The 25,308-nt window shown below is 37.8% G+C and overlaps 1 protein-coding gene across 5 annotated transcripts in view; it reads left to right on the top strand.

The window, feature by feature from the left end:
- CDC42 (cell division cycle 42) overlaps positions 1-25,308 on the top strand; it is a 47,177-nt gene that overhangs the window by 11,141 nt on the left and 10,728 nt on the right. For 4 of the 5 annotated variants that reach the window (XM_026012133.2, XM_026012134.2, XM_072750835.1 and 1 more), the window contains exons 2-3: positions 18,227-18,381; positions 20,694-20,766. In XM_026012133.2, coding sequence (XP_025867918.2) covers positions 18,277-18,381; positions 20,694-20,766 — 178 coding nt within the window. In that variant the 5' untranslated portion in view covers positions 18,227-18,276. Of the gene's footprint in view, positions 1-4,428; positions 4,509-18,226; positions 18,382-20,693; positions 20,767-25,308 lie in introns of those variants that run through there. The other variant, XM_072750834.1, reaches the window with a different exon arrangement.

Below are 25,308 nucleotides of genomic sequence, written 5' to 3'. Positions count from 1 at the left end.
ACTTTGCAGGCTGGCACTACCTGTTCTCATTCTACTGATACTCCATGTGACTAGAGATTTATTCTCACATTCTTCTAGACTACTCTTCCCTATTAATTATTATTATTCTTTTGAAAATCTGTGGCACTTGTAGTTTATAGTGTAGTTTTGTTAGCAGACTACTACAGCTGTGTTCCCCTGTAATGCTTATAATCAGTAAAGTATATGATGTGATATATGATGTATATAAAGCTATTTTGCATACTGTTTGGCACAGAGTTGGTATTCAGTAAATTATTGAAATGTTTTGAAGGCCTTAAAAGGCAGGGTTTCTGTCTTACCAAATGTAGTGCTATAACAGGCACTTAAATATCTTGCTTAGAGTTAATAGAGTTGTTTCTTGGAGGAACAGAAGCCTATTGTAACATGCTCTAGGTCCCAGCTTGTGTCCTGATGCAGGGAAGATTGGGTCAGATCTGTTAGGTGCTTGAGTCTTGTTTTTTAACTGACCCCCATACACATGCCAACACAGCTACTGTTTAATTCCTTTTGCTTTTTTTTTCTTTTTTCTTAATACATGAGAACTCAACATTTTAACAGTGATAATATGTTTGTTTTTAAAGATTTCATTTTGAGAGAGAGTGTGCAAAGGTGCGCACACGAGTCAGGGGGAGGGGCAAAGGGAGAGGAAAAGGCTTGGTGGGGAGCCCAACCGCAGGCTATCCCAGCACCCTGGGATCATGACCTGAGCTAAAGGCAGATGCCTGTCTGAGCCACCCAGGTGCCCCAATAATATATGTTTTTAATAATATTGTGTTGTTATGTTGGTAGTCTTCGTGACTATTTTTAATACGCACAGCATTTCATCCTGTGGTATTCTATTAATACCTTTTTCTTGTATTAACTATTTTAATGTTATAGTATTCCATTGTATTTTGATAAAGTATTTTCTTCATTTTGGATAAATTATTTGAAGTGGAATTTTTAAAATTTTTTATTTATTAAAGATTTTATTTATTTATTCATGAGAGACACAGAAAGAGGCAGACACACAGGCAGAAGGAGAAGCAGGCTTCATCCCGGGACCCTGATGTGAGACTTGATCCCTGGACTCCAGGATCACACCCTAGGCCAAAGGCAGGCACTAAACTGCTGAGCCACCCAGGAATCCCTGGAATTATTTTTTTAAAGAGGGATACAAATATTTTGAGAGGGCCCGATGGAGGGAAAGAGAATCTCAAGCAGACTCACCACCAAGCAGATGGAGCTTGATCCCAGGATCCTACGCTGAAGTCAAGAGTTGGATGCTTAACCATCTGAATCACCCACGTGCCCTATGTACTTTGCATTTTATTTTATTATTTTATTTTTTTAAAGATTTTATTTATTTATTCATGAGAGACACAGAGAAGCAGAGACACAGGGAGAGGGAGAAGAGGGCTCCTCACAGGGAGCCGGATGTGGGACTCCATTCCCAGACCCAGGATTGCACCCTTGAGCCCAAGGTAGATGCTCAACCTCTGAGCTACCCGGGTGTCCCTTATTTTTTTATTTTAAAGATTTTATTTATTTATTAGTATGAGAGTGAGAGCGTGAGCAACAGTGCACGAGGAGGAGGAGGGACAGGGAGAAGCAGACTCACTGCTGAGCGGAGAGATCCAATGCAGGGCTCAGTCCCAGAGCTCTGGGATCATGACTGAGCTGAAGGCAGATGCTTAATCAACTGAGCCATCCAGGGGCCCCATGTACTTTGTGTTTTTTTTTTTTTTTTTTTTTTAATTTTTTATTTGTGATAGTCACAGAGAGAGAGAGAGAGAGAGAGAGAGAGATAGATAGAGAGGCAGAGACACAGGCAGAGGGAGAAGGCAGGCTCCATGCACCGGGAGCCTGATGTGGGATTCCATCCGGGGTCTCCAGGATCGCGCCTTGGGCCAAAGGCCGGCGCCAAACCGCTGCGCCACCCAGGGATCCCTGTACTTTGTGTTTTAAAAACAATACATTTGGGGTTCTTCCTTGTTGACACTGTATTAGTTTGCTAGGGCTGCCATAACAAAGACTAGAATAGGTGATTTAAATAGTAGAAATTTATTTCCTGACAGTTCTGGAGGTTAGAAACCCAATATCAAGGTGTTGACAGGGCTTGTTTCATCTGAGGACTTCTCTCAGCTTATAGGTAACTGATTTTTAGTGTCTGCACCTGGTCTTCCCTCTTTGTGTACTAATCTTTTAAGGATACCAACTATGTTGCTTTAGGGCTCACCAGTATGACCTCATTTTACCTTACTTTAAAGGCCCTGTCTCCAAATACAGTCAGTCATATTTTGAGGTACCAGGGGCTAGGACTTTAACATAAATTTTGGGGGGTTACAGATAAAACTGCCTCTCCCAAATTATATCTATAATAGGCACTATAGTTCATTTTTAAAAATATTTTTATAATTATAATATTCCTTTGTTTTATAACTTACCAGTGCCCTGTTAGTTGACTTATAGATAGTCTCCTGTTTTTGCTTCTGTAAGCAAGGCTGTGGTAAATATCCTTATGCTTACCTCTTGAGAAATGGAGTTGCTGGGTCAAAGAATGTACATGTTAAATTTTGGTAGGTGTTGGCCCAGACCTGGAAGTCTTGTTTCTGTTGTTTTGAAAGCAAAAATTTGCCTTGTGTATTAGGTACTAATCTAAAGCCAGATTTGGTTTGAAGAGTACGTGATTTGCTTTCACTTAGCACTTTGATGGAGTATAAACACAGCCCCCTCCCTATACAAGATTGTCTAGATAATCACATTCTAAATTGATCGCTTATCTGGGTTACTTTATGATGAAAAAAAGGGCTCGCATTTCAGTATTAAGTGCTGTACAGAACAGGAACTCAGTTAATTCTTACAGCCTGTGATGTTAATACTATTTCTGTTTTATGGATGGAGAAACAAAGTCTTAGAGATGTTGACTAGCTTGCATAAAGTTGCACAGGAATGGAGATATGGGTTTAGGATTACTGGACTTGAAAGCTTCTATGCTTTGACTACTACTCTTAGATTGTCTTCCTTGGGCTAATTAGAGACCTGATAAATATTGTATAATTAAGTTATGTTAATTTATCTCTTCTTAAAATAGAGGCAGATTACAACCGTTTATGTAACATTCTGAATCCTCTGACTACAAACATGATGTTTAGTTTTAATTGTTCTTCAAGATCAGAGTGTGGGGATTTCAGAAAGGATTAATTTAGCAAATAAGGCTGCAAGTAGAAGTGAAGATTTTTCTGAATTTCCTTTTATATATGGTGTTTCGATGCTTTCATTTAATAGTTATAGTTCTGGTCTTTATCTTAGGCCCATTTTGGTTTTTGCAAATTTTAATTGGGGATGAGAATGCTATATATTCTGTGTCAGGTGATCTATTAGTGGCTTTATATACATCATTTCTTTTTATGGCAGTTTTGTAAGTTAGATGTGACTGTGTAGATGAGAAATTTAAGATGTAGAAGTGAAGTGACTTCCCGGGATCACACACTGAAGTGGAGCTAAGATTTGAACCCATATTTGCTTGTCTTTAAAAAATCCCATGCTTTTTTCGTATTAACTTTAGTCAGTAAGATTTTTTTTTTTTTAAAGATTTATTTATTTATTTATGATAGACACAGAGAGAGAGAGAGAGAGGCAGAGACACAGGAGGAGGGAGAAGCAGGCTCCATGCCGGGAGCCCGACGTGGGACTCGATCCTGGGACTCCAGGATCGCGCCCTGGGCCAGAGGCAGGCGCCAAACTGCTGAGCCACCCAGGGATCCCTTTAGTCAGTAAGATTAAAAAAAAAAAATAATTAGGGCAGCCCGGGTGGCTCAACAGTTTAGCGCTGCCTTCCGCCCAGGATGTGATCCTGGAGACCCAGATCGAGTCCCACATTGGGCTCCCTGCAGGAAGCCTGATTCTCCCTCTGCCTGTGTCTCTGCCTCTCATTCTCTCATGAATAAATAAATAAAATCTTTAAAAAATATTTTAAATCAAATAAAAATTTAGTCAGCAAGACTTAAAAATTTTTTTGAATTTAATTAAATTAAAATATTATATATTTAAAATATATTTTACCCTTAATATAAGGTCAGTACTGCATTAGGTGTCTTGGGAAGTAAAAGCCTAGTTTTTCAGAGAGCTTAAAATCTATTAGAATAAACACGTGAATAAAACCAGTATGATCAAGTACTTAGTTGTGTGATTCATTTGTTAAGTGAGTGCCTGTTTTGTATTTAGTATTGAACTGTTTTCTGGCAATACAACGGACTCCCTACCTTTACAGAGATTTCCTTATTTTTAATGTCTCCTTCATTGCACTGTAACAAACAAGATAATTATAGATTATGACCATACTATAAAGGAAATAAACAGGGTAATATGATAGAAGTAAGGAGGGGGGAAGCTGGATATTCCTGTGGATAGTGTGTGCCCAGGGGAGGATTTTCTGAGAAGAGGATGATTTGAGCTGAGATCTGAAGGAGAAGTCAGCAGCTTTAAGAGGAGGGGGAACGGTACAGGCAAGTATAAAGACCTGCAGGAAGGACCGGGCATATTGGAGGAATAGAAAGAAGCCTCTGTAGTTAGAGCATGGGAAGCAAAAGGGAGAGGAGTATAAATGAGATCTAAGAACTAAGAAAGGCCTTGCTATGGGGGTTCAGAAAATTGGGGCATTTTTTGATAGCTGAAATAGGGAAGGTGTCTCAGATAAGGTAGGAATCGGGGGTGGAAAGTTAGGATAGAAATAGGAGTTGTAAGCCTAGACATCTGTCTAGGGTTTAGAGAGATGATGTGAATAAAGGCTTACACTTTGAAATAAGTATAAACCACACTGCATAATTTAAATAGTACCAGGCTATTGGCAGCTGTTTAGATGGGCAGAATAAGATGCAGACAAGCTGGTTGAACAGTTTTGATCCTGTTATTCCCCCCTTTTTGTCCTTTCTGTGTAGACTTCAGAGCTATGGCAAATTCAGCTTTGAGATTTGGGATAAGCAAAATGCCCTTTATCCTTAGTTATCTTTTTTTTTTTTAAGATTTTATTTTTAAGTAATCTCTATACCCAACGTGGGGCTCGAACTCATAACCCTGAGATCAAGTCTCATGCTCTACCGAGGTGCCCGTAGTTATCTGTTCTTTTGCATGAAATGGAGGGGGACTTTGAATGTGTTTAATATCTCCTTGGCCTTTCATAAGAGAATAAAATGATAATTGCCCTAATTAAGAGACCAGAATGGGAAAATTGCATAGGAGGGTGTCAGTAATGTTACAAAGGAGAAGAGAGTTTGTTTGGGATGGTGATGATGGTGTTGTGTTCCTTGTTCATTGTCAGATACTCCACTTAGGGTTGTTGCCCCAGAGGACATGAGCTTTGTTCCAGGCACAGGGAGGATATGGCTATGTATAGGCCAGTGCTGGCATATCATAAGTGCTTATATGAGAAGTCCCCTTCTATGTGGAAAAGTAGATCAAGACTGTTATCAGAAGTTTGTGTTACTGCACAGGACCTTAGGATCCAAAACATTTTTTTTCTTTCTTTCTGAAATTTTAAGTTGAACACAATACTACTAATGCCTCTTTACACTGTGAAGGGGTTCTTATTACAGAGAACACACCCAGAGGCTTTCTCACTGTTAAGCAAATATGCCTTGTGAATGTATGATCTATGGAAAAACTCCTGTGCTGTCTTGTTGGAGAATAAATTTTGGATATCCCACCTCCCCCCTTATTTACAAGTCTTGAATATTTTGAGGAAAAATCTTAACTGTAATTTCCATTATTATTATTATTATTATTATTATTATTCTCCTCCTCCTCCTCCTTTCTTCTTCTTCTTCTTCTTCTTCTTTTCTTTCTTTCTTTCTTTCTTTCTTTCTTTCTTTCTTTCTTTCTTTCTTTCTTCTTTCTTTCTTTCTTTCTTTCTTTCTTTCTTTCTTTCTTTCTTTCTTTCTTTCTTTCTTTCTTTCTTTCTTTCTTCTTTCTTTTCTTTCTTTCCAAGATTTTATGTATTAGCGAGCGCGTGCACATTAGCAGAGGGAGAGGGAGAATCAGGCTCTCCACTGAGCAGGGAGCCTGATGCAGGGCTTGATCCCAACACCTTGGGATCATGACCTGAGCCAAAGGAGGTTGCTTAACTGACAAGCCACCCAGGCACTTCATTTCCATTCTCTTCTAATTAAATAGTACTCTTAAACATAACTAAATACACTCTTCAGTTTTACCAAATTTTTTGGAAATGTTAAATTTAAAAATTATCTTATTTAAATATTTATGAATTATATTTTTTAACGTTATTTTTTGATTCACAAATACAATATAAAATGATCACTCTGGCTAGTATCTCTTTGTTTTTGCCAATTTGAGGAAGGAAAACTCAACATTACAGCAAAAATAAGGACTTAAATTCTTACTGGATCAGACATTTTGGAATGAAGTCATTTTCATAAATGAAGCTGCTACAACAAACTTCTAGCAACACTGAAAATATTTTTACCATATAGATTAGTAATCTTCCACTTTATGAGCGCTGCTATCAGCACTTTTCCCTGTAACAGTGGCTTCATTTTTGTCATCCTGAGGACTCATAGAACCTTAGTTTGAGAGCCCCTTCTTTCTTAGGAAGTTTGTGATTTCACACATAACAATTTCTTCAACAAGTGGCAGAAAATGGAGGAATTTGAATAATTGCTTTAATGAGTGGTTAATTTTGCTGTCCAACACTCTGAATTAATTAATGCTGCTTTTTTTTTTTTTTTTTTTTTTTTGAGAGGGAGGCAGTGTGTGTGTGCACAGGCAAGTGGTGGGTGGGGGTGGGGGCAGAGGGAAAGGGAGAGAGAAAATCCTAAGTAGGCTGCATGCTCAGCATGGAGCTCGACTTAGGGCTCGATCTGAGGACTCTGAGATGACAACCTGAGGTGAAATCAAGAGTTGGATACTTAACTAACTAAGCCACCCGAGTACCCCTGTAAGTAATGCATTTAATTGGCAGCTGAAGATACTAGGAATTTTTTTTAAAGATTTTATTTATTTATTCTTGAGAGACAGAGAGAGAGAGAGAGAGAGGCAGAGACACAGGCAGAGGGAGAAGCAGGCTCCATGCAGGGAGCCTGATGTGGGACTCGATCCCGGGACCCCAGGATCACACCCTGGGCCAAAGGCAGGCTCTAAACTGCTGAGCCACCCAGGGATCCCTGGCCTTACTACTTTAAAGCAAAACAAATTAATAACACATAGTTTCCCTCTTTTTTTTTTTTTTAAGATTTTATTTATTTAATCGTGAGAGAGACAGAGGCAGAGACGTAGGCAGAATGAATGAGAAGCAGGCTTCCTGTGGGAGTCTTATTTTGAACTCAGTCCCAGGACCCGGGATCATGACCTGAGCCACTGAGCCATCCAGGTGCCCCAATCTCCCTCATTTTTATATACTCACTATGAGGAACCACGTCACTTGCCACTTTTCCTTTCTTTTCTTTCTTTCTTTTTAAAGATTTTATTTGACAGAATGAGAGAGCACACATAGGGGTAGAGGGAGAGAGACAAAGAGAAGCCGAAGCAGGCTTCTCCCTGAGCAGGAAACCTGATGCGGGGCTCCATCCTAGGACCCTGGGATCATGACCTGAGCCGAAGGCAGTGCTTAATAGCTGAACCACCCAGGCACCACCTCTTACCTTTCTTGATAGTGGCTCCATCCTAGGACCCTGGGATCATGACCTGAGCCGAAGGCATTGCTTAACTAGCTGAGCCACCCAGGCACCACCTCTTACCTTTCTTGATAGTGGCCTTCACTAATTTCTTCCTGTTAGAATAGACACCTAGAAGATGGAACCATAAACAAACTAATACCAATTTCTAGAGAAGATGTGCTAGCTGGCTTGGGAGTATGGAGGAGAAAGTGGGGAAAAAAGATAAAATTTGAATATTGAATGAAATACTTAAGATGATGTATTCTTAGCTCCTATTCCAGTAATTAGTGTAAGAAACTAAGCTATATTGTTTACATAAAAATACTTAAATTTGCAACAAGATGATGTCTAAAAAGCTCAATCAAGTAAACAAGGTCTGGGACTTATATTCTCCTTATAAGCCTTGTTGTACTATGGATGCGAGCCGAAGACATGAGACTCCTGGGTGACAAAGAATTTAATTATTAAAGGAACAGCTAGTAGCAGGTCAGTGTCTGTGTTGCTTCCCCTTGCTGCCAAGACTTCCACATGGTAGATACGGTGGGTTTGTGTCTCAGCTAAGGAACATTGAGCTTGGGAACCCACTGTTTAATAGTAAGCAGGAAGTAAGCCAGCTCTTTGTCCTAGAGAGACACATTATTGTATTCTTCAAGGTTGTTTGCTGCAAAAACCCTACAGTGTCACCTGGCCTGGGTGGGCTGGTCAAGACCTTGCATTTCTTAGCATACTCAGCCAGCTGTATAGGAGCACAAGGGACCCATGGGAGATTGTCTTTCCTGACTCAGGGTTGTCTACTTTTTAGTAATTGAAAGCTATTTTACAGGATTCTAATTTTATTTTTCAAATTGGAGTGGATACGCTTACTGAAAACTGAGACAAACTGCTGTTCATATGAAGCTGCTTTTGGATTTTTATTAGGGCAAATAACTGAGCAGTAGCTATATTGCTTTGGCTTTTTGAATGAATGCCAAAGTTTTCTAAGATTATTTGCTGTTTACTGAGGACTCTGAAAACAAATTAGAAAGTTTGAAAAGAATGGTCTTTATGTGGTTTGTTCTTTATTTGCCTGAAGGCTTAAGAGTTGGAAAAGAATATCAGGATACATGGGCGTTAACAATTTGGCTTTGGGGGAAGTCCTTTGCTTTTAAGCCAGAAAATCTACAAAAAGATGGGGTTAAGTTAGTTTATGAAAGGGTATTTCAATTCTAAAAAAAAAAAAAAAATTCTTATTATTTATTTTGGTTCTTTTATGTAATATTGGGTGAGCTCATATAATTGACCTCTTAAATTTTGTTTGAAGCTTAACATTTATTTCAAGGTTTAAAAACATTCCTTTTATAGTGTATTGTTTGTTTTGCAGGAGAAAGGTAATTATGATGGAGGTGTAATAGGATTTTTGGGTAGGACTTTCTCAACAATATTGTGTGTTTAGTTCAACATATAAGGTCAGCCATATTGCTTTTTGGTTCTGACTCAAAACCAAACAAGATGATGTGTTAGAACATCTGCATATATGTGAATGCATGGAATATGTCTCTAGTTTGAGTACTTTGTTTTGGGTTACTTAACAGTTGCCCGGGCAGATGTTTTAAAAATTATGCTTTGCATCTGATACTATAATGTATAGCAGAAAGTTATAAAAAAAATACCCTCTGAGGTGACTGGATTTGGGAGGAGAGACAAGTGATGCTGATTTTATTTGTTCTATCTAAATTCCTGTAGCCAAATCATTGGATAGGTAAGGAAGGCTTGTGAAATTCAGGGTTACTATTGTCTTAATTTATGTAGTGCCTTCTTCCTAGGTATGAAAATGGGTTACTTCAGGGAGAAATGTATTTAGAATGAAAACAGTATTATTTTTGATGTATTTTATGTTAGTGTAAAAACTGTTTGTTTTGATACCACTGCTGTCAGTTCAGTTCTGACACTGACTCTGAGAGTGAGTACAGACCCCACAGTTTAAGAGCTTAGGCCCGTCCCATAAGACTGCTTCCATTTCAGGCACCAGTTGTGAATGGAGTGCTCAGGCTGTCTGCCTTTCTGGCTCGCCTGTTCCCCTAGCCCCCGCTCAGGTTTGACAGTTCAGTAGAATGACTCACAGAACTCAAGAAAATATATTTACTCATTTACTGTTAAGGATACAACTCAGTCGAATGAAGAGGAGATGTATAGGACTGTGGGGGTGGGGCACAGAGTTTCTGTGTCCTCCCTAGGCGCATGGCACACTCTTGCACATCCTTGTGTTCACCAGGTTGGGAGCTCTCCAGATCTCTTTGTTCAAGAGTTTTCACAGAGCTCAACCTCCAATGGGCTTCCCCAGCTCCCCTTCCTGAGTTTGGTAGGGTTCCAGCCTCTTAATCACTTAGTCTTTCTGGTGAGCAATCCCTTCTAGAAGCTGTCTGGGGACCCCACCCTAACGTGGCCCTAAGTTATGTTAGCATATACTCTTGTGTGATTAGGAAGGGATCATTATGAAAGACAAAAGATGCTCCTATCATCTAGGAAATTCCAGGGGTTTTAGGAGCTCTGTACTAGGAACCCAGGAGAAAGACCAAAACTTACTTTACCACATTGAAATTCTTGAAAAATTTACTTGCTTTTCTTTTTTTGTTATTTTTTTGTTTTTATTTTTCCCTTAACTTGCTTTTCATTTATTTTGTTTACTGTTAATATTTGACATAGTTCTTTGAGAATATACATTTTTTTTTTTTTTGCAAAAGATGCTTATTTTTAGTAAAAATTAATCTTCAGATCTTTTCATACACTGTGCTTTGTACCTAGAATGAACCTACTGGGCAGGGACATCTGTAGCTAGGAGCTTCCTCTTACCCTGTACTGATCTTTTCCCTAGGGATTGGATTGTCTGGTGGGGTTCAATGGGCAGCCAGCCAGTAATAATGGTATTATAGAGAGGGTTCCATGGCTTCTTTAAACTTAGAGCTCAAGGACTCCAGAAAACTTAAGGGACTGTAGTTCTTTTCTTTTTTTTTTTTTTTTTAATTTTTTATTTATGATAGTCGATAGTCACAGAGAGAGAGAGAGAGAGGCAGAGACACAGGCAGAGGGAGAAGCAGGCTCCATGCACCGGGAGCCCAACATGGGATTCGATCCCGGGTCTCCAGGATTGCGCCCTGGGCCAAAGGCAGGCGCCAAACCGCTGCGCCACCCAGGGTTCCCCAAGGGACTGTAGTTCTGAGATTCTCAAGAGGGAATTGGACCTCTAAAGCATTCAAGAACCTAGGAGATAGGGGTTTTAATGTCATCATGAGGTGGAATGGTGGGTACTGGGAAGGAATGTGGAAAGATACACCTTATTTCACAATTTATTTTGCTTATGATTGGCAGAATCATTTTTATGCTTAAAGTTCCCCAGCCCCAGTTCTAAGTGCTGGTACAATTGAACTTCAGTGTTAAAGAGGAAGAGTATTTAGTTATTGATGTAAAATAACTTTTCTAGCTGCCCTGGATAGCAAAACGGTAATTAGTACTACGTAGCCTGTTTGCTGCTATAGTGATTTGACGTTTTTAAAAAGGAAGCTAATGTAGGATAGAGACATGTCTGGCCTAGTTATTTCCACGTTGCTGAAGCTGGCATTGTAGGTGTTGCAAAACCAAAGTCTTCCATGGTTGCTTGCCCCCTTCCCATCTGTGGGTCATTTGCTGATATTTTAATATGTGAAATTACTAATTAGTAATACATGTCAAATGCTTTATAGAACAGTCTTAATTAAATTGCAACTTGACTTTGAAATGACCACCTTTGTAGTTACGGGTAAATTTGACTGTATTTGTAGTAAGAACAATGAGTACTATAATTATTTTGGAAATAGAAAAATTCATGTGCTCTTCTCTAAGTGGTATGGAATTGTTCCTGTTTAAAATTTATATTGACTAAAATAAAATAAAATAAAATAAAATTTATATTGACTTGAAAAGTGCCTTTAATCATTCAAGAATAATAGCTAACACTTAGTAAGCATTTATTGTATGCCAGGCAGTGTTCTAAATTCTTTACATATATTATTGTATTCAATCAACGTACCTATGAAGAAGGCCTTATTACTATTTTCATTTTTGGAGGGAAAACAGCCACAGAGAAGTTAGACCCAGTCTGACTTGTGAACTAATGCTTTTAACTGGGGACCCACAACCAGTTTCTAACATTGCTGAGCTTAGATCAGGAAGCCTAAGAAATGGAAGATTTATGGAAATAAAGAAAGGGGAAGAGCAAACTCTGTCTTACTAATTCTTCCCTTCTCCCCAATAAAATTTAGTAGTTTGCAGGGTGAAGAAACAGGAAATGAACTTAACTCCTGTTTCTTGCTTCCTCTTCTCCCTTCCTTTTCCCAGTGCTGGCAGCTGTTATAGGTATATACTTGCCACTCCATTTGCAGTGATCATGTTTTTTAATCACTGTTACTTTTCAGGAGAGGTAGTGACCAGTATAGTATTTTAGAGTAGGTGCATGGCAGTCATACCACTAGGGTTTAAATTCTAATTCTGCTGTTAACTACCTGAGTAATCTTGGTCTACTTAACTTTACTGTGCTTCATTTTTCTTACCTGCAAAATGGGGATAATATAGTACATACCTTGTAGGGTTGTTGGGAAGATGAAATGTACAAAAATAGGTAATATGTTTGGAACATATATAGCACATATTAAGTGCTATGTGTTTGCTATTATTATTATTATTATTATTATTATTTGAGAGCACTTTTAGGTTGAACTAATTGAAACGCCTCTGAAATATCTTGGTTCATGCTTTCTCAATATCTAATGTGAGTTTTTCATTAGTAAGTGAAATGTAATGTAAATGTGAAATGCCTGGCTAATACAACTAATTCATGCTGGTAATTTTGATTCTAGTTTAAGAAAATCACTTCTAGGTGATCAGAAATGCCAGTAGTGTTTATCTTTGCTTAGATTCTTGTGTTACTGGTATTCCTCGTCATGCTGTCATGTAAGATAGTAGTTCTCAAGCTTTATTATACATTAGAATGACGTAGGGAGTGTTGAATTCTGATTTATTCGATTTGGGGTTTGGATCTGGGAATCTGAATTGTTAAACCCATTCGAGGTAATTCTGGTGGTCTGATAATTTTGGAATTGCTCACTTAGAGGCTAAATTCAAACATATAGGCAGTGATGATTTGTAAACTAAAAACATTTATTTTAGCATTTAACAGTAGTGATTGGGTCTGTTCTTATACTAAATTATTTTGTTAACACCTTATTTTTAGGAACTACGTGTTAAATACAGAAATAAGATACAGGAAATAGAAAAAAAATAATACAGAAGTCTTCACACTTGATCTTAGCCAAAAGGCCAAGAAGCAATTAATACAGAAGTCTTCAGATGAAGAAGTAGTTGGGTGGATTTCTTGTTTTGTTTGTGTGTGTGTGTGTGTGTGTGTGATTAGCTAAATAGCAAATATGTTCAGTTCATTTTAACTTAATGTTTTTGGTGTACCACCAGCTTGTGCAAAGTATGAAAAGTTTTGATTAGGTAATAATCCATCAAAGAGAAAAAGTACTAAGTTTTGACCCACTGGATGAAAATAGGTGTGAAGTAGGATTGATTTAACTACCACACTTAGTAGATGAATTTATGTATATTGGGTATGTGCTGTGAGCTGTAAAGTCCTTTTATGTTATTTAATTTTTATTACAACTATGCAAGGTGTTGACATAATTCTGTATTACAAATAAGAACTTTTAGGCAAAAAGAGGTTAAGACCCTTGTCCAGGTCACAAGTAAGTGCTGAACAGAGATTAAAACTCAGAGTTTTCCTGACTTCAAAGTTAAGAAAATTATTTATATGTGAAGCTTATGGATTTTGGATATGTTTTCCAACTTTTTAGGCGGGACACACAAAGAGTGGCCCAACTGCCTTGGGGGCTGGTTCTTTTGCTGGGACAGGAAAAGATAGAGACTTCTAAAAGTTCTCAAAGTAGTAATGTTTGTTTAATGATCTAGCCAAACTATATGCAGGGCACATCTCTATTACACAAATCCATTATCTTCCATTGGAAAATCTTAAAAAAGATTGCCTTCAGAAAGTCTGTCAGTTAGCTTTAATGAATTTGTGCTTAAGAATGCAGAGAGAGGAAGCACCTAGGTGGCTCAGTTGGTTATGCATCTGACTCTTGATTTTGTTTTGGGTCTTGATCTCAAGGTCATGAGTTCAAGCCCAGGATATGCTGGGTGTGAAGATTACTTTAAAAAAAGAAAAGAAAAGAATGCAGACAGATTTATGAGCCCATTTGAAATATTGTTACCTTTGTTCCTAAACTTACATTGTAGATTTCTTCTGGTACAAATTGTGTTGTATCCATGTGTTTTACTTTATAGTTGAAAGTTTCCTGGTGGCCAGAATGATCTCTCTCTCTCTTAAAGGTTTATTTATTTGAGAGAGAGAGAATGGTTCCCAACGTGGGGCTTGATCTCACAACCCATGAGATCATGGCCTGAGCTGAAACCAAGCGTTGGGCACATTTAACCAACTGAACCACCCAGGCACCCCAAGAATGATCTCATTAACATCTTCTTATTCTTGCTGATATGCGAGAGAGGTACTGCATTTAAGGCTTCCACAGAAAGAACCAGTATTCTAAGACTACTATTTTTGTGAATGGCCTGCTGAAGACAGCTAATTTGGGTGGAATTTCCAAACATATTTATAATATAGAAAAAAAGAAATTCAGTGTGAATTCGATTTAAATGATTCTTTTTAAATACAGTTATTAATGAAATCTCTTTTTTGGAATGTTTTAGATCAGTTCCGACCTTGTCCATCATAGGTTGTGATAGTTGTGATTGTGATTTCACACATGAGGCAGTCATAGCTCTGATCATGGGAACTTTTTTGTTTTCAGTTTCCTCTTTCTTATTCCCTCAGGAGTCATAATGAAAATTTCAAGAAGCAGTGGTCTTCTTCCACTAGAAGTTCAGAGCTGTGGCCTATGATTTTATATTTGTTTGTTAGTATGGGTTATAAGTCTTAAAAGTGAATACCAGATATAGGATGAAGATAAGGAGCTTCATATTTGGGTATGACAATTAATTTGATTGCAACCACAATTAAAATTTAGGAGGAGGAGGCAGCCCAGGTGGCTCAGCGGTTTAGCGCCGCCTTCGGCCCAGGGCATGATCCTAGGGACCCGGGATCGAGTCCCATGTCGGGCTCCTTGCATGGAGCCTGCTTCTCCCTCTGTCTGTCTGTCTGTCTCTCATGAATAAATAAAATCTTTAAAAATAAATAAATAAAATTTAGGAGGAGGTTTTATCTTAGATGTTTTTGAGTCAGTCTCAAAAGTGATCAGCTTAACTGTGAACTTGATAAATCCAGATATTACTATAATTTCAGTGATTCTAAGACATTTTTCTCCCACATTTAGCACTTTTAAATCTAGGTTGTATTTAAAAACTATTGGCTTCTTAGAATCTATGAAATATAGTAATTAGGATATCAATTCTGCTGCTGTAACATAGAAATCCAAACTACTAGGGACTTAATGAAAGAGAGGTTTCTTTCTATCTTGTGTAAAAGTCCTGAAGGCAATCCAGGGCTAGTCCTTCTTATTGTGTTACTCATCCTTAACATCTAATTTGTGTCTTGTGGTTCAGTATGACTGCTTCAGCTCCCATCATCATGTCTGTATTCTAGCCTACAGGCTGGAACAGGGAGACTATTCCCTTGCTTTTAAGGCTAGTCCTGAAAGTTGCATCCATCATTTCCACTCCCATTAATCACAGTGGTCACATCCAGCTGCAAAGGAATTTAGGAAACGTAGTCTGTTTTTACTGGGGACCATATGCTTTGGTGAAAATTCTTTTGCTATAAAAAAGAAAGGAAGAAATGGTAGACTGCTAGCAGTCTCTTCCACAGTGGTCAGCCATTACTTTCTCCCCAGTATTTATGATTAAACTCTATATTAAAAAGTCACCTGGTAATAATGATTGGGAGAAGTAGAAGGTATAAGAACTGAACTTGAAATAGATTTTTAGGCATCTGGAAAATATTCTGTAGAATGATCAGAACTCTGTTTACCTTTCTTTTCTTCACTGTGAGTTGAAGAGATTCTATAGGAGAGCTTTTTTTTTTTTTTTTTTTTTTTTTTTTACAACGGAATGTTATGCTTTTCTTCAGTGATGGATTCAGGAACCATGAGAAGACAGCTGTTTCCTCTTTTTTATTGTTATGTAAAACACTTTTTTTTTTGTAAAACACATTCTTTTTTTTTTTTTTTTTTTTTAAATTTATGATAGTCATACAGAGAGAGAGAGGCAGAGACACAGGCAGAGGGAGAAGCAGGCTCCATGCACCGGGAGCCTGACGTGGGATTCAATCTCGGGTCTCCAGGAGCGCGCCCTGGGCCAAAGGCAGGCGCCAAACCGCTGCGCCACCCAGGGATCCTTGTAAAACACGTTCTTTAGGAGTAATTCTTTACACTTAGTACTCAGTGTGCTTAGTTATTTTGATAAATAATTTTGATTTAGTTTAGAAATTAAGATTTTAACCTTTGGTGCTGTACTAGTATGAGTGATTCTGTAGTGCATTGTAAGGAAAAGAGAAGGAGCAAGATAAAAGGTTAAATAAAGAGAAATATAATAGGATGATTTTGAGGAAAGGGAGAGTGTATATTTCCTTTACGTTACTCCTAATGTATGTATAGAGATGTTAATATTTATATTAAGAGTACTGTAGGATGACGTAGGCATGGCATCCAGCCCAGAGTTAGGTGGTTCTGACATTTTTATGGTTAGTAAGGTGGTTGCTCTCGCCACTAAGAAATTGTAATCCATTCAGGATTGTAATTGAAATAGGACTTTATCTTAAAATGTAGGTATACAGAGCATGATGTTTCTTCATTCTTCCCAAAAAACTTAAAAGTTTTCATTGATGGGATGCCCAGGTGGCTCAGTTGGTTGGGCATCTCTGGCTCTTGGTTTCAGCTCAGGTCATGATCTCAGGGTCCTGGGATCGAGCCCGCTTTGTGCTCCATGCTCACTGGGGAGTCTGAAGATTTTCTCCCTCTTCCTTTGCCCTTCCCCCTGTGAACACACTGTCACTCAAAGGTAAATAATTTTATTTTTATTTGATTTATTTATTTTTTATAAAGTTATTTATTTATTTGAGAGAGAGCATGCACACATGCAGTGGGAGGAGCAGAGGGAGAGGGAGGAGCAGAGGCAGAGGGAGAAGCAGGCTCCACACTGAGCAAGGAGCCCGACGTGGGGCTTGATCCCAGGATCACAACCTGAGCCGAAGGCAGATGCTTAACCGACTGAGCTACCCAGGCGCCCCAAATAAATTTTTTCTTAAGTTTTCATTGACTATAAGATGCCATTTATCGTAATTTCTTAGATGTCAAAATGTGGGAAAAAATGGTAATGATTTTAAGAATCCTTCAGTAGAGACATGTTCTGATTTTAAAAAGATGTTTATTTACAGAATATTTATTAGAGAGCTTGTGAGTGGGCATGAATGGGGGGAGGGGCAGAGGGAGTACGTCAGTGTGTTTTAGAGTGATCCGACTCTTCATTATAAAAATGTAGGTTTTAATCTTTCCATGCCATGAATATTGAATTAGTAACTAGGCAACCTGGTGTTAAAATAGCTGCTAAGACTGGGGATCACCTTGACCTTTCCAATTCCTCATATTGCTTTTCTCTTCGTGGTGGTGCTCTTTAGCTTTTTGGTTAAAGCTGAGTAACGATAGCTGTAAGATTGCATAAATGGACCATTCTTTAAATCAGTGACATCTGTATTGCAGTCTAGGACACATACATCTGAAGGAAAAGTTTCACACAGTCATACTTGGCTCACTACATGGGATTCATTCTGAAATAGCCTCTTCTCTTTCTTTCCTTTTTTAATTTTTAAATTTTTTTATTAAAGAGAGCATACATGCAGTGGGGAGGGGCAGAGAGAGAGAGGGAAAGAGAGAATCCCAAGGAGGCTCCACACCCAGTGTGGAGCTTGACACAGGGCTTGATCTTGCAACTCTGACATCATGACCTGAGCCAGAATCAAGTCAGAAACTGACTGAGATACCCAGGTGTCCCCTCCTCTTTCATTATAGAAATAAATATGCTGCTCTTTACACTATTTTGGACTTTAAAAAGAAAACCACTTGGGATCCCTGGGTGGCGCAGCGGTTTGGCGCCTGCCTTTGGCCCAGGGCGCGATCCTGGAGACCCGGGATCGAATCTCACATCAGGCTCCCGGTACATGGAGCCTGCTTCTTCCTCCGCCTGTGTCTCTGCCTCTCTCTCTCTCTCTCCGTGACTATCATAAATAAATAAAAATTAAAAAAAAAAAAAGAAAAAAAAAAAGAAAACCACTTATGTTGGAAACCATCAGAGATGAGAAACTTAGAAAATTGACTCTTATTGTTACTTTGAGCTAGTCACTATTTCTCTTTTTAGGTTCTTTCTTAGTTGGGGTGCTAGTTCTGTTTTTGTTCTGAGTGAGTGAATCTATTGCTAGTAGAAGAAAAAAAATACACATATCACTACGAATGAAACAGGTATCTTTCATCTTTTTGTAGGTCATCATCGAATTTGATATATTTAAAGTGGATACAAAACTGTTTCAGCAATGCAGACAATTAAGTGCGTTGTTGTGGGCGATGGTGCCGTTGGTAAAACATGTCTCCTGATATCCTACACAACAAACAAATTTCCATCTGAGTATGTACCGACTGTAAGTATAAAGGCTTCCATCTGTTAGTGAAATATATTGTTTGAATATCTTGAAAACTGTGTGTACTGAAATTTCTTTGTTGTCTGCCTTTGTGTCCTGTTTTTAAAGATCTTCTCATGGGTAAATTATATACACTTTAAAATTAATGGCTGAAAAATCAGTGAAGAGTCAGAAGGGGTGACACAAGGGTATGCAAGAAGTGCTGGGAGACAAAACTCCAATAGACAAGATTCTAAAGAGTGGTGGTCTCAGTTTGGAGAAGTATGCTCTGTCTTGGAATGAGGTGACTTTTTTTTTTGGTAACTTGGCCAATGAGTAATCAGAGCTTGGAGGTCTGGGATGCTTTTTGGGACCTTGTAACTTCAGAGAAAGTAGTGTCTGTCTTCATTTATTCTCCTTAGGGGATAGAAGAGAATCTCATGGAGCCGATGTCTTAGCAGTAATGGAGCTCCAAATTGGTTTTTAAGGCAGAGACCTGTTTTTGTTATGAGAACACTAACAGAAGCCTCTGGGGATCCTCTCGCACAAATGCTTTTTATCAGCTCCTTAGAAGAGTAGAGGGAAAATGGAAGTAATAAAGATGATGAAGAGGGAGAGGAGAATTATTTAGAGTAACACTCACTTGTGAAAGAATGTATTTGGGGATCTGTTTGTCCCAGGTTGGGTGACCCATCCCAGTGGTATAATTATGTTAAACACAGACGTTCCTTCAGTAATGAGGGCCGAGCTAAGGGTTGGCCGGGCTTGGCAATGACCACCTCTGTTAAGTGAGTTATTTTAGGGGTTATGAAGAACATCTATATAATTAAAATGGGGTTAGTGTTGTTTAGAAGTAAAAAGGAAGAAAATGCATACTTTAGGTTAATCTTGAGAGACATGAACATTGATAAGAGGATGAGTATAGGTTAAGGGTTTGGTGGTTATGTTTAATTAGAATTGACAATCTGTAATATCTCAAAGCAGGTAAAGTGATTGAGGTAGGCCAAGGCTGTAGGAACAAGGAAGGTTAGATTTCTTGGAGGGGGAGAATTTGAAGATATAATTCAATATAAAGTCATATTTTTGGGTTGGCCCATTTGGGGACATGGTAAGTGAAAGAAGTTCTGAGATTGAGAGAGACTTTTAGGGGACTTTCAGAGATTCGTGAATCTTGTTTCACCATGAGGGCAGCTATTGGAATTTTGGCATTTCAGTTTCCATTAAAGTAAAGTTATTGTCTTGTAAACCTGGTTTCTAAGCCTGTGTTATGACTTTGGTCACAAGGTGTTCTATTTAAGACGGGTTGGTGGATATTTCATACATGTGTTTGTATGTGGGTCTCTGGAGGAGGGTTAGATGTGACTTAAAATAATGTGTGGTTGAGAGCTTAACCACATTCATTATAATTTTCCTTGTTCTTGGTAGCAAGAATTGACTTTCCTTTAACTACCACCTGCCCCATGCCCTTGCTTCCACTCTTGTTTACATTTAAACAATTCATTAAAGCCTGAACCAGAAGGTTAGAGTTAGATAAAGCAGGGCTGATCTGAAAATATAACATCCTTCTAGTTGGGAAATTGCTTTTCATTTGTCAATTCAGAGGAATCTAGGAATTAGTGTTGGGTCTTTTCCATTTAACACCATTTCTTCCCATTTTCACAAATAATTTAGCATAACCAATATTAGTATATACTGACTTTGTCATGAGTTTTACAGTGTTCAAAAATAAAAGCATCTAGTCACAGAAGATCTCTTAGGTCATGTGGTTTGTATCCAGTAGTGTAAGTTTTATTCATGAAATCTCAAATAATCTGCCAGCCTTTTCTTGGACACTTTTCTTGACCTTGAAGGAACCTTTATTTCTCTCTAATGGGCTTGTTTTGCAATAAGGCGCTTCTTGTCTTGAACCCTGAAAGGAAAAAGATTATCATGGATCTAGGATATTTAATTATTTAACTCTAGGTTAAAATGAAATGATCTGCGAAGAATTAATTTCTTAGAAATCAGATTGAACATTAAGGTAAACTATAAACTTACTGTCTCAAAGCTTTAAACTTGAACAGGATCATTTTGTATAGCTAGGGGATTTTGCTTCTGTGACACCTCTGGCTTTACTGTGGGTAGAGTAGACATCCCAGAATATGTCCCCTGTCACTTTTTCCAAGAATCATTTAGTTCATGTCAGGGGTTAGTTGGGAAGGTTGGTTATATAAGAACCACATGAACTAAGGATTAAGTCTTAGGAAAGGAATATTGCCTTTACTTAAGATTTGCCCTATCTCATTTTGATCATCCCCTTGCATACTAACAGTATCGTATTTTTGTGTTTTTAGGTTTTTGACAACTATGCAGTCACGGTTATGATTGGTGGAGAGCCATATACCCTTGGACTTTTTGATACTGCAGGTGAAAACTTGATGTCTTTTATTTTTAGTCTATAACTATTAACAGTTGCGGGTTGTCTTTTTTTGTGGACATTTTGGGAAGCTAGCCTATTAGCAAACTACTTGGCCTTTTGTTAATAATTGGCAGGATTGAATATTGTGATGGTTGATGTTTGACTCAAGAGGCAGTCCCAGTCCTGGCATTGCAATAGGAGTTTGGAGTTCCTTGGGTGGATGGTGTGGAAGGAGATAAAGTAGGGCAAGAATAAAGTACATTAGGCAAGCTGTATTACCAGTCTTTGAAATTTGAAGGTTTACTTAGGATTTGTGGCTGTATAATATATGCACAGATAGCTTCTTATACAGAGAGCTTGTTATTCTATACTACACTTGAAAATACTTTGGATGTGAACCAATATTTAGCTCACATTGTTGAACATTTGTGGTCAACTTTTGAAATTTAGGGAATAAATTGCTTTCTTCGTTAAGTGTACCCAATTCCTCAGTGTTATTTCCTCTGTTTTAACAGTGACTATACATCTTAATATCTGACTTCTCTCTTTGCAGTCTCTGTAATTATCAGCTTAATTAGCCAAAGGAAAATTTCAGAAAGATAATGTTTGGTATTTAGGAATTCTAAGTGTTTCACTTTTTATGAGTTAGCCTCTCCTTGTCTGCCATCTGACATACAGCTCTTAGGGAGTATCTTACACTGCTCACTTTGGAGGGACTGTCTAGATTTAGTTGGGAGGGTAAAATGGAGAGACAGTAGTAAGCAGTTCAGTTTAGAGACCAGTGGCTTCCTGAAGGTGGTTTAGACCTTTAGAATATTTACGAATCAAAAATTACAAGAGTAATGGTATACTGGAGGAAAACTTAGAAAATAGAAAAAATAAAATGATGACTTCATCTCATGATAGATAGGCGAGGGATTTTTCTGTGTTTTTTGTGTGCCCTTGGAGGCAATCTGCGCAGAAAAAAGATAATTTATGGTCTCTCGGGGTTAAAAATTAATTTAAAATTTTAGTTTTGAATTTCAAATCAGTAATCAGTTTGATTTTGCTGACTGTATAGCCATGTAACTTCCACCATAATCAAGATCTATCCCCTAAAGCATTGCGTTGAACTCTTGAAGAGCCCCTTCTCGATTTGGCCCCAGGCAGTCCCAGATGCTGTCACTGTGCTTTTTTTGCTTTTTTGGAATTTCATATAAATGCAATTCTGGAATATGGAGTCTTTAGTGCTTGATTTCTTTCACTTAGCATCATGTTTTTGAGATTCATCTATTTGTATGTATCAATACTTTTAAAAAAAATTGCTGAGTACTAATCCATACTGTGAATATAGCACAATTTGATTATCCATCTACAAGTTGATGGATATTTGGGTTCCAGTTTTAAGCTATTGTGAATAGTGGTGCTGTGCACATTTGTATTCAAGTTTTTGTATGGACATATTTTATTTCTCTTTAGTACGTAGTTTTGGAGTGGGTAAACCTTTAAATTTGTTGTATAACAATACATTTTTTAATTAAAATAGTCACTTTTTAAAAAAAGATTATTTATTCATGAGAGACACAGGCAGAAAGAGAAACAGGCTCCCTGTGAGGGTAAACCTTTAAATTTGTTGTATAACAATACATTTTTTAATTAAAATAGTCACTTTTTAAAAAAAGATTATTTATTCATGAGAGACACAGGCAGAAAGAGAAACAGGCTCCCTGTGAGGGTAAACCTTTAAATTTGTTGTATAACAATACATTTTTTAATTAAAATAGTCACTTTTTAAAAAAAGATTATTTATTCATGAGAGACACAGGCAGAAAGAGAAACAGGCTCCCTGCGAGGAGCCTGATATGAGACTGGATCCCTGACCCTGGGATCATGCCCTGAGCCAAAGGCAGACGCTCAACCACTGAGCCACCCAGGTGTCCCTAAAATAGTCACTTTTAATGAATCATTTTCAAGGTGGCCAAGTGTCCTTTGATTAATATTGGTTTATTAACTTATATTGACAAGACTTTAATCCCAGTCAGCCTCATTTACAACTGTGTTAAATTTTTTCCAGCACTTTAAATTGTTTTTATTTATTTTTTTTATAAAAGTATTTCTTTCTTTCTTTCTTCTTTCTTTCTTTCTTTCTTTCTTTCTTTCTTTCTTTCTTTCTTTCTTTCTTTCTTTCTTTCTTTCTTTTCTTTCTTTTCTTTCTTTTCTTTCTTTTCTTTCTTTTCTTTCTTTTCTTTCTTTTCTTTACTATTTTATTTACTTATTCATGAGAGACACTGGGACTCCGGGATCATGCCCTGAGCCAAAGGCGGACACTCAACCGCTGAGCCACCCAGGTGTCCCTGAATTGCGTTTTTAAATTTAATATATTCAGTTTTCTGTTTTAATCAATTCAGTTTGCTTGGTCTGACAGTGAACATTCCCATACTTTTACACACATAGCCTCAGTAAGCCTGATAGCTTATTATTTCCTGTATTTATGTTTTAATTTATCATAAACAGTGTTATTTATAACCTTTATAAAATTCTTAACATTTTTCAACAAAAAAATCTCAAGGTTAAGATCAGTTACTCAGTTATACATTTTATTTTATTTTATTTTATTTTTTTAATTTTTATTTATTTATGATAGTCACAGAGAGAGAGAGAGGCAGAGACACAGGCGGAGGGAGAAGCAGGCTCCATGCACCGGGAGCCTGATATGGGATTCGATCCCGGGTCTTCAATATCACGCCCTGGGCCAAGGGCAGGCGCCAAACCGCTGCGCCACCCAGGGATCCCAGTTACACATTTTAAATTGGAATCAGAACAAACCTGTCATGTTCCTTAATATAGCAGATTATTTTAAATATTATAGGCACTTGGTGTTAGATAGATTATTCCTAAATGTAATTGAAAATTAACAGTAATAGTATTTGATTTTTTCATCTTTATATTAGATTCTGAATCTTTCTGGGGATTAAAAACATTCACTAAGGAAATGATTTTACAAACCCAGGCAATTTGGGGGGTTTCCATCTTCGCTTTTGAGGTCACTCTAAGCCAGAGATAGTTTTTTTTGACAGGCATTGGAGAATTGGGGCAGTAGGCATCCACGTGAGTTTCTATCTTTGATACACTTAAGAGGAGACTTGTATACTTCTGCAGAGGCCTTAATCTTAGAGTCCTTGTCCTTAGTTCAAGTCATGCCATTAACTTAGTTTTCTTTCTGCTAAAGCTTTCATCCCCACTGAGATGGCCTCAGACTGTTCGATTGTGTTTAATCTGCTTTTTGTTATTTTGTTCTGAATTCTTTTTATAGCTTTTCCTATCTCACCTGTGGCTAAAACTCATTCTCTCGTTCTCTCTCTTTCTCTCTCTCTCTCTCTTTTTTTTTAGTGTGAAATAAAAACTGACAAGGGAGAACTATACTTTTCATACTTCTAAACAAAGCTGATGGCTGATGTATAAGGAGTTTGGGAGGTGCTGGCTGCAACTCTTACAGTTATATTTAATACCATTTAAGATCAGAGATGGGGGGACATCTGGCTGACTCAGTCGGTAGAGCATACGACTTTTGATCTCAGAGTCATGAGTTCAAGCCTAGGTTGGGGGTAGAGCCTACTTAAAAGGGAAAAAAAAAAAGAACATGGAGCTCTGTCTTGTGAGGCTTTTATTTATCTCTGTGATCATAACAGTATATTCTTGTTCATGAGTTCCCTCCATAGTTGCTTTCTTCTTTTTTTTTTCCTTCACATGTTGTTCTATTGTGTATTTTGTTCTATATTTAGCTTTTTTTACTTAATGTGTTTATCATACTCTTTCCCATGTTGCATAATCACCCCACTGTCCATTCCTTTCTGTGTGAGACTTTTAAATGTTACTCTTTATTACAAAGATGCAGGTTTTACTTATTATAGGGGAAAATAATAAAAATATAGATAAAAGAAAATGAAAAAGCATCTGTATTCAGAGACTGCCACATCTTAGTGTATGTCCTAAACAGAGCTCCTCCTATACATTCACTGTATTTATCCTTAGGGAAAGGGGCTGTTACTATTCCTCCCCCCGCCCCCCCCCCCCCCCCCCCCCCCGCCAATCCCTTTAGCATCTTTTTTTCTCTTAAATAATGTGGTGATGTCTATCAAGGTTGTACTTATATGTCAGTCTTCATGGTGACATAGTAGTTTGTTGTATGGCAGATCACACCATGGTTTATTTTCTTCTGTTAAAGTTTGGGGTCTGTTTGTGGTATTTTATATTAAGACCTTTTCTCTGGTCAAACGTTTTTATATTTTGACATACATTCTTTTTGTTACTGCCTTTTTTTTTTTTTTTCCAAGTAGGCTCCACACCCAGCATAGAGCCCAGTGTGTGATTTGAACTGAGAACCCTGAGATCAAGACCTGAACTGAGGTCAAGAGTCAGACCTTTAACCAACTGAGCCACCCAGGCACTCCCCTTTTTGTCACTTTTTATCCTGATTGAATTTCAGACTTTTCAGAATTTCAGAATAGTTGCCAGTACAAAGAACTCCTTAACCAGATTTACCACTTTTTAATGATGTGGTTTTCTCTTGC

This window comes from Vulpes vulpes, chromosome 2 (assembly GCF_048418805.1).
Source record: "Vulpes vulpes isolate BD-2025 chromosome 2, VulVul3, whole genome shotgun sequence".
NCBI classification, from domain to species: domain Eukaryota; kingdom Metazoa; phylum Chordata; class Mammalia; order Carnivora; family Canidae; genus Vulpes; species Vulpes vulpes.
The sequence above is the reverse complement of the archived record's forward strand: the minus strand, read 5'-3'. Positions and strand labels throughout refer to the sequence as shown.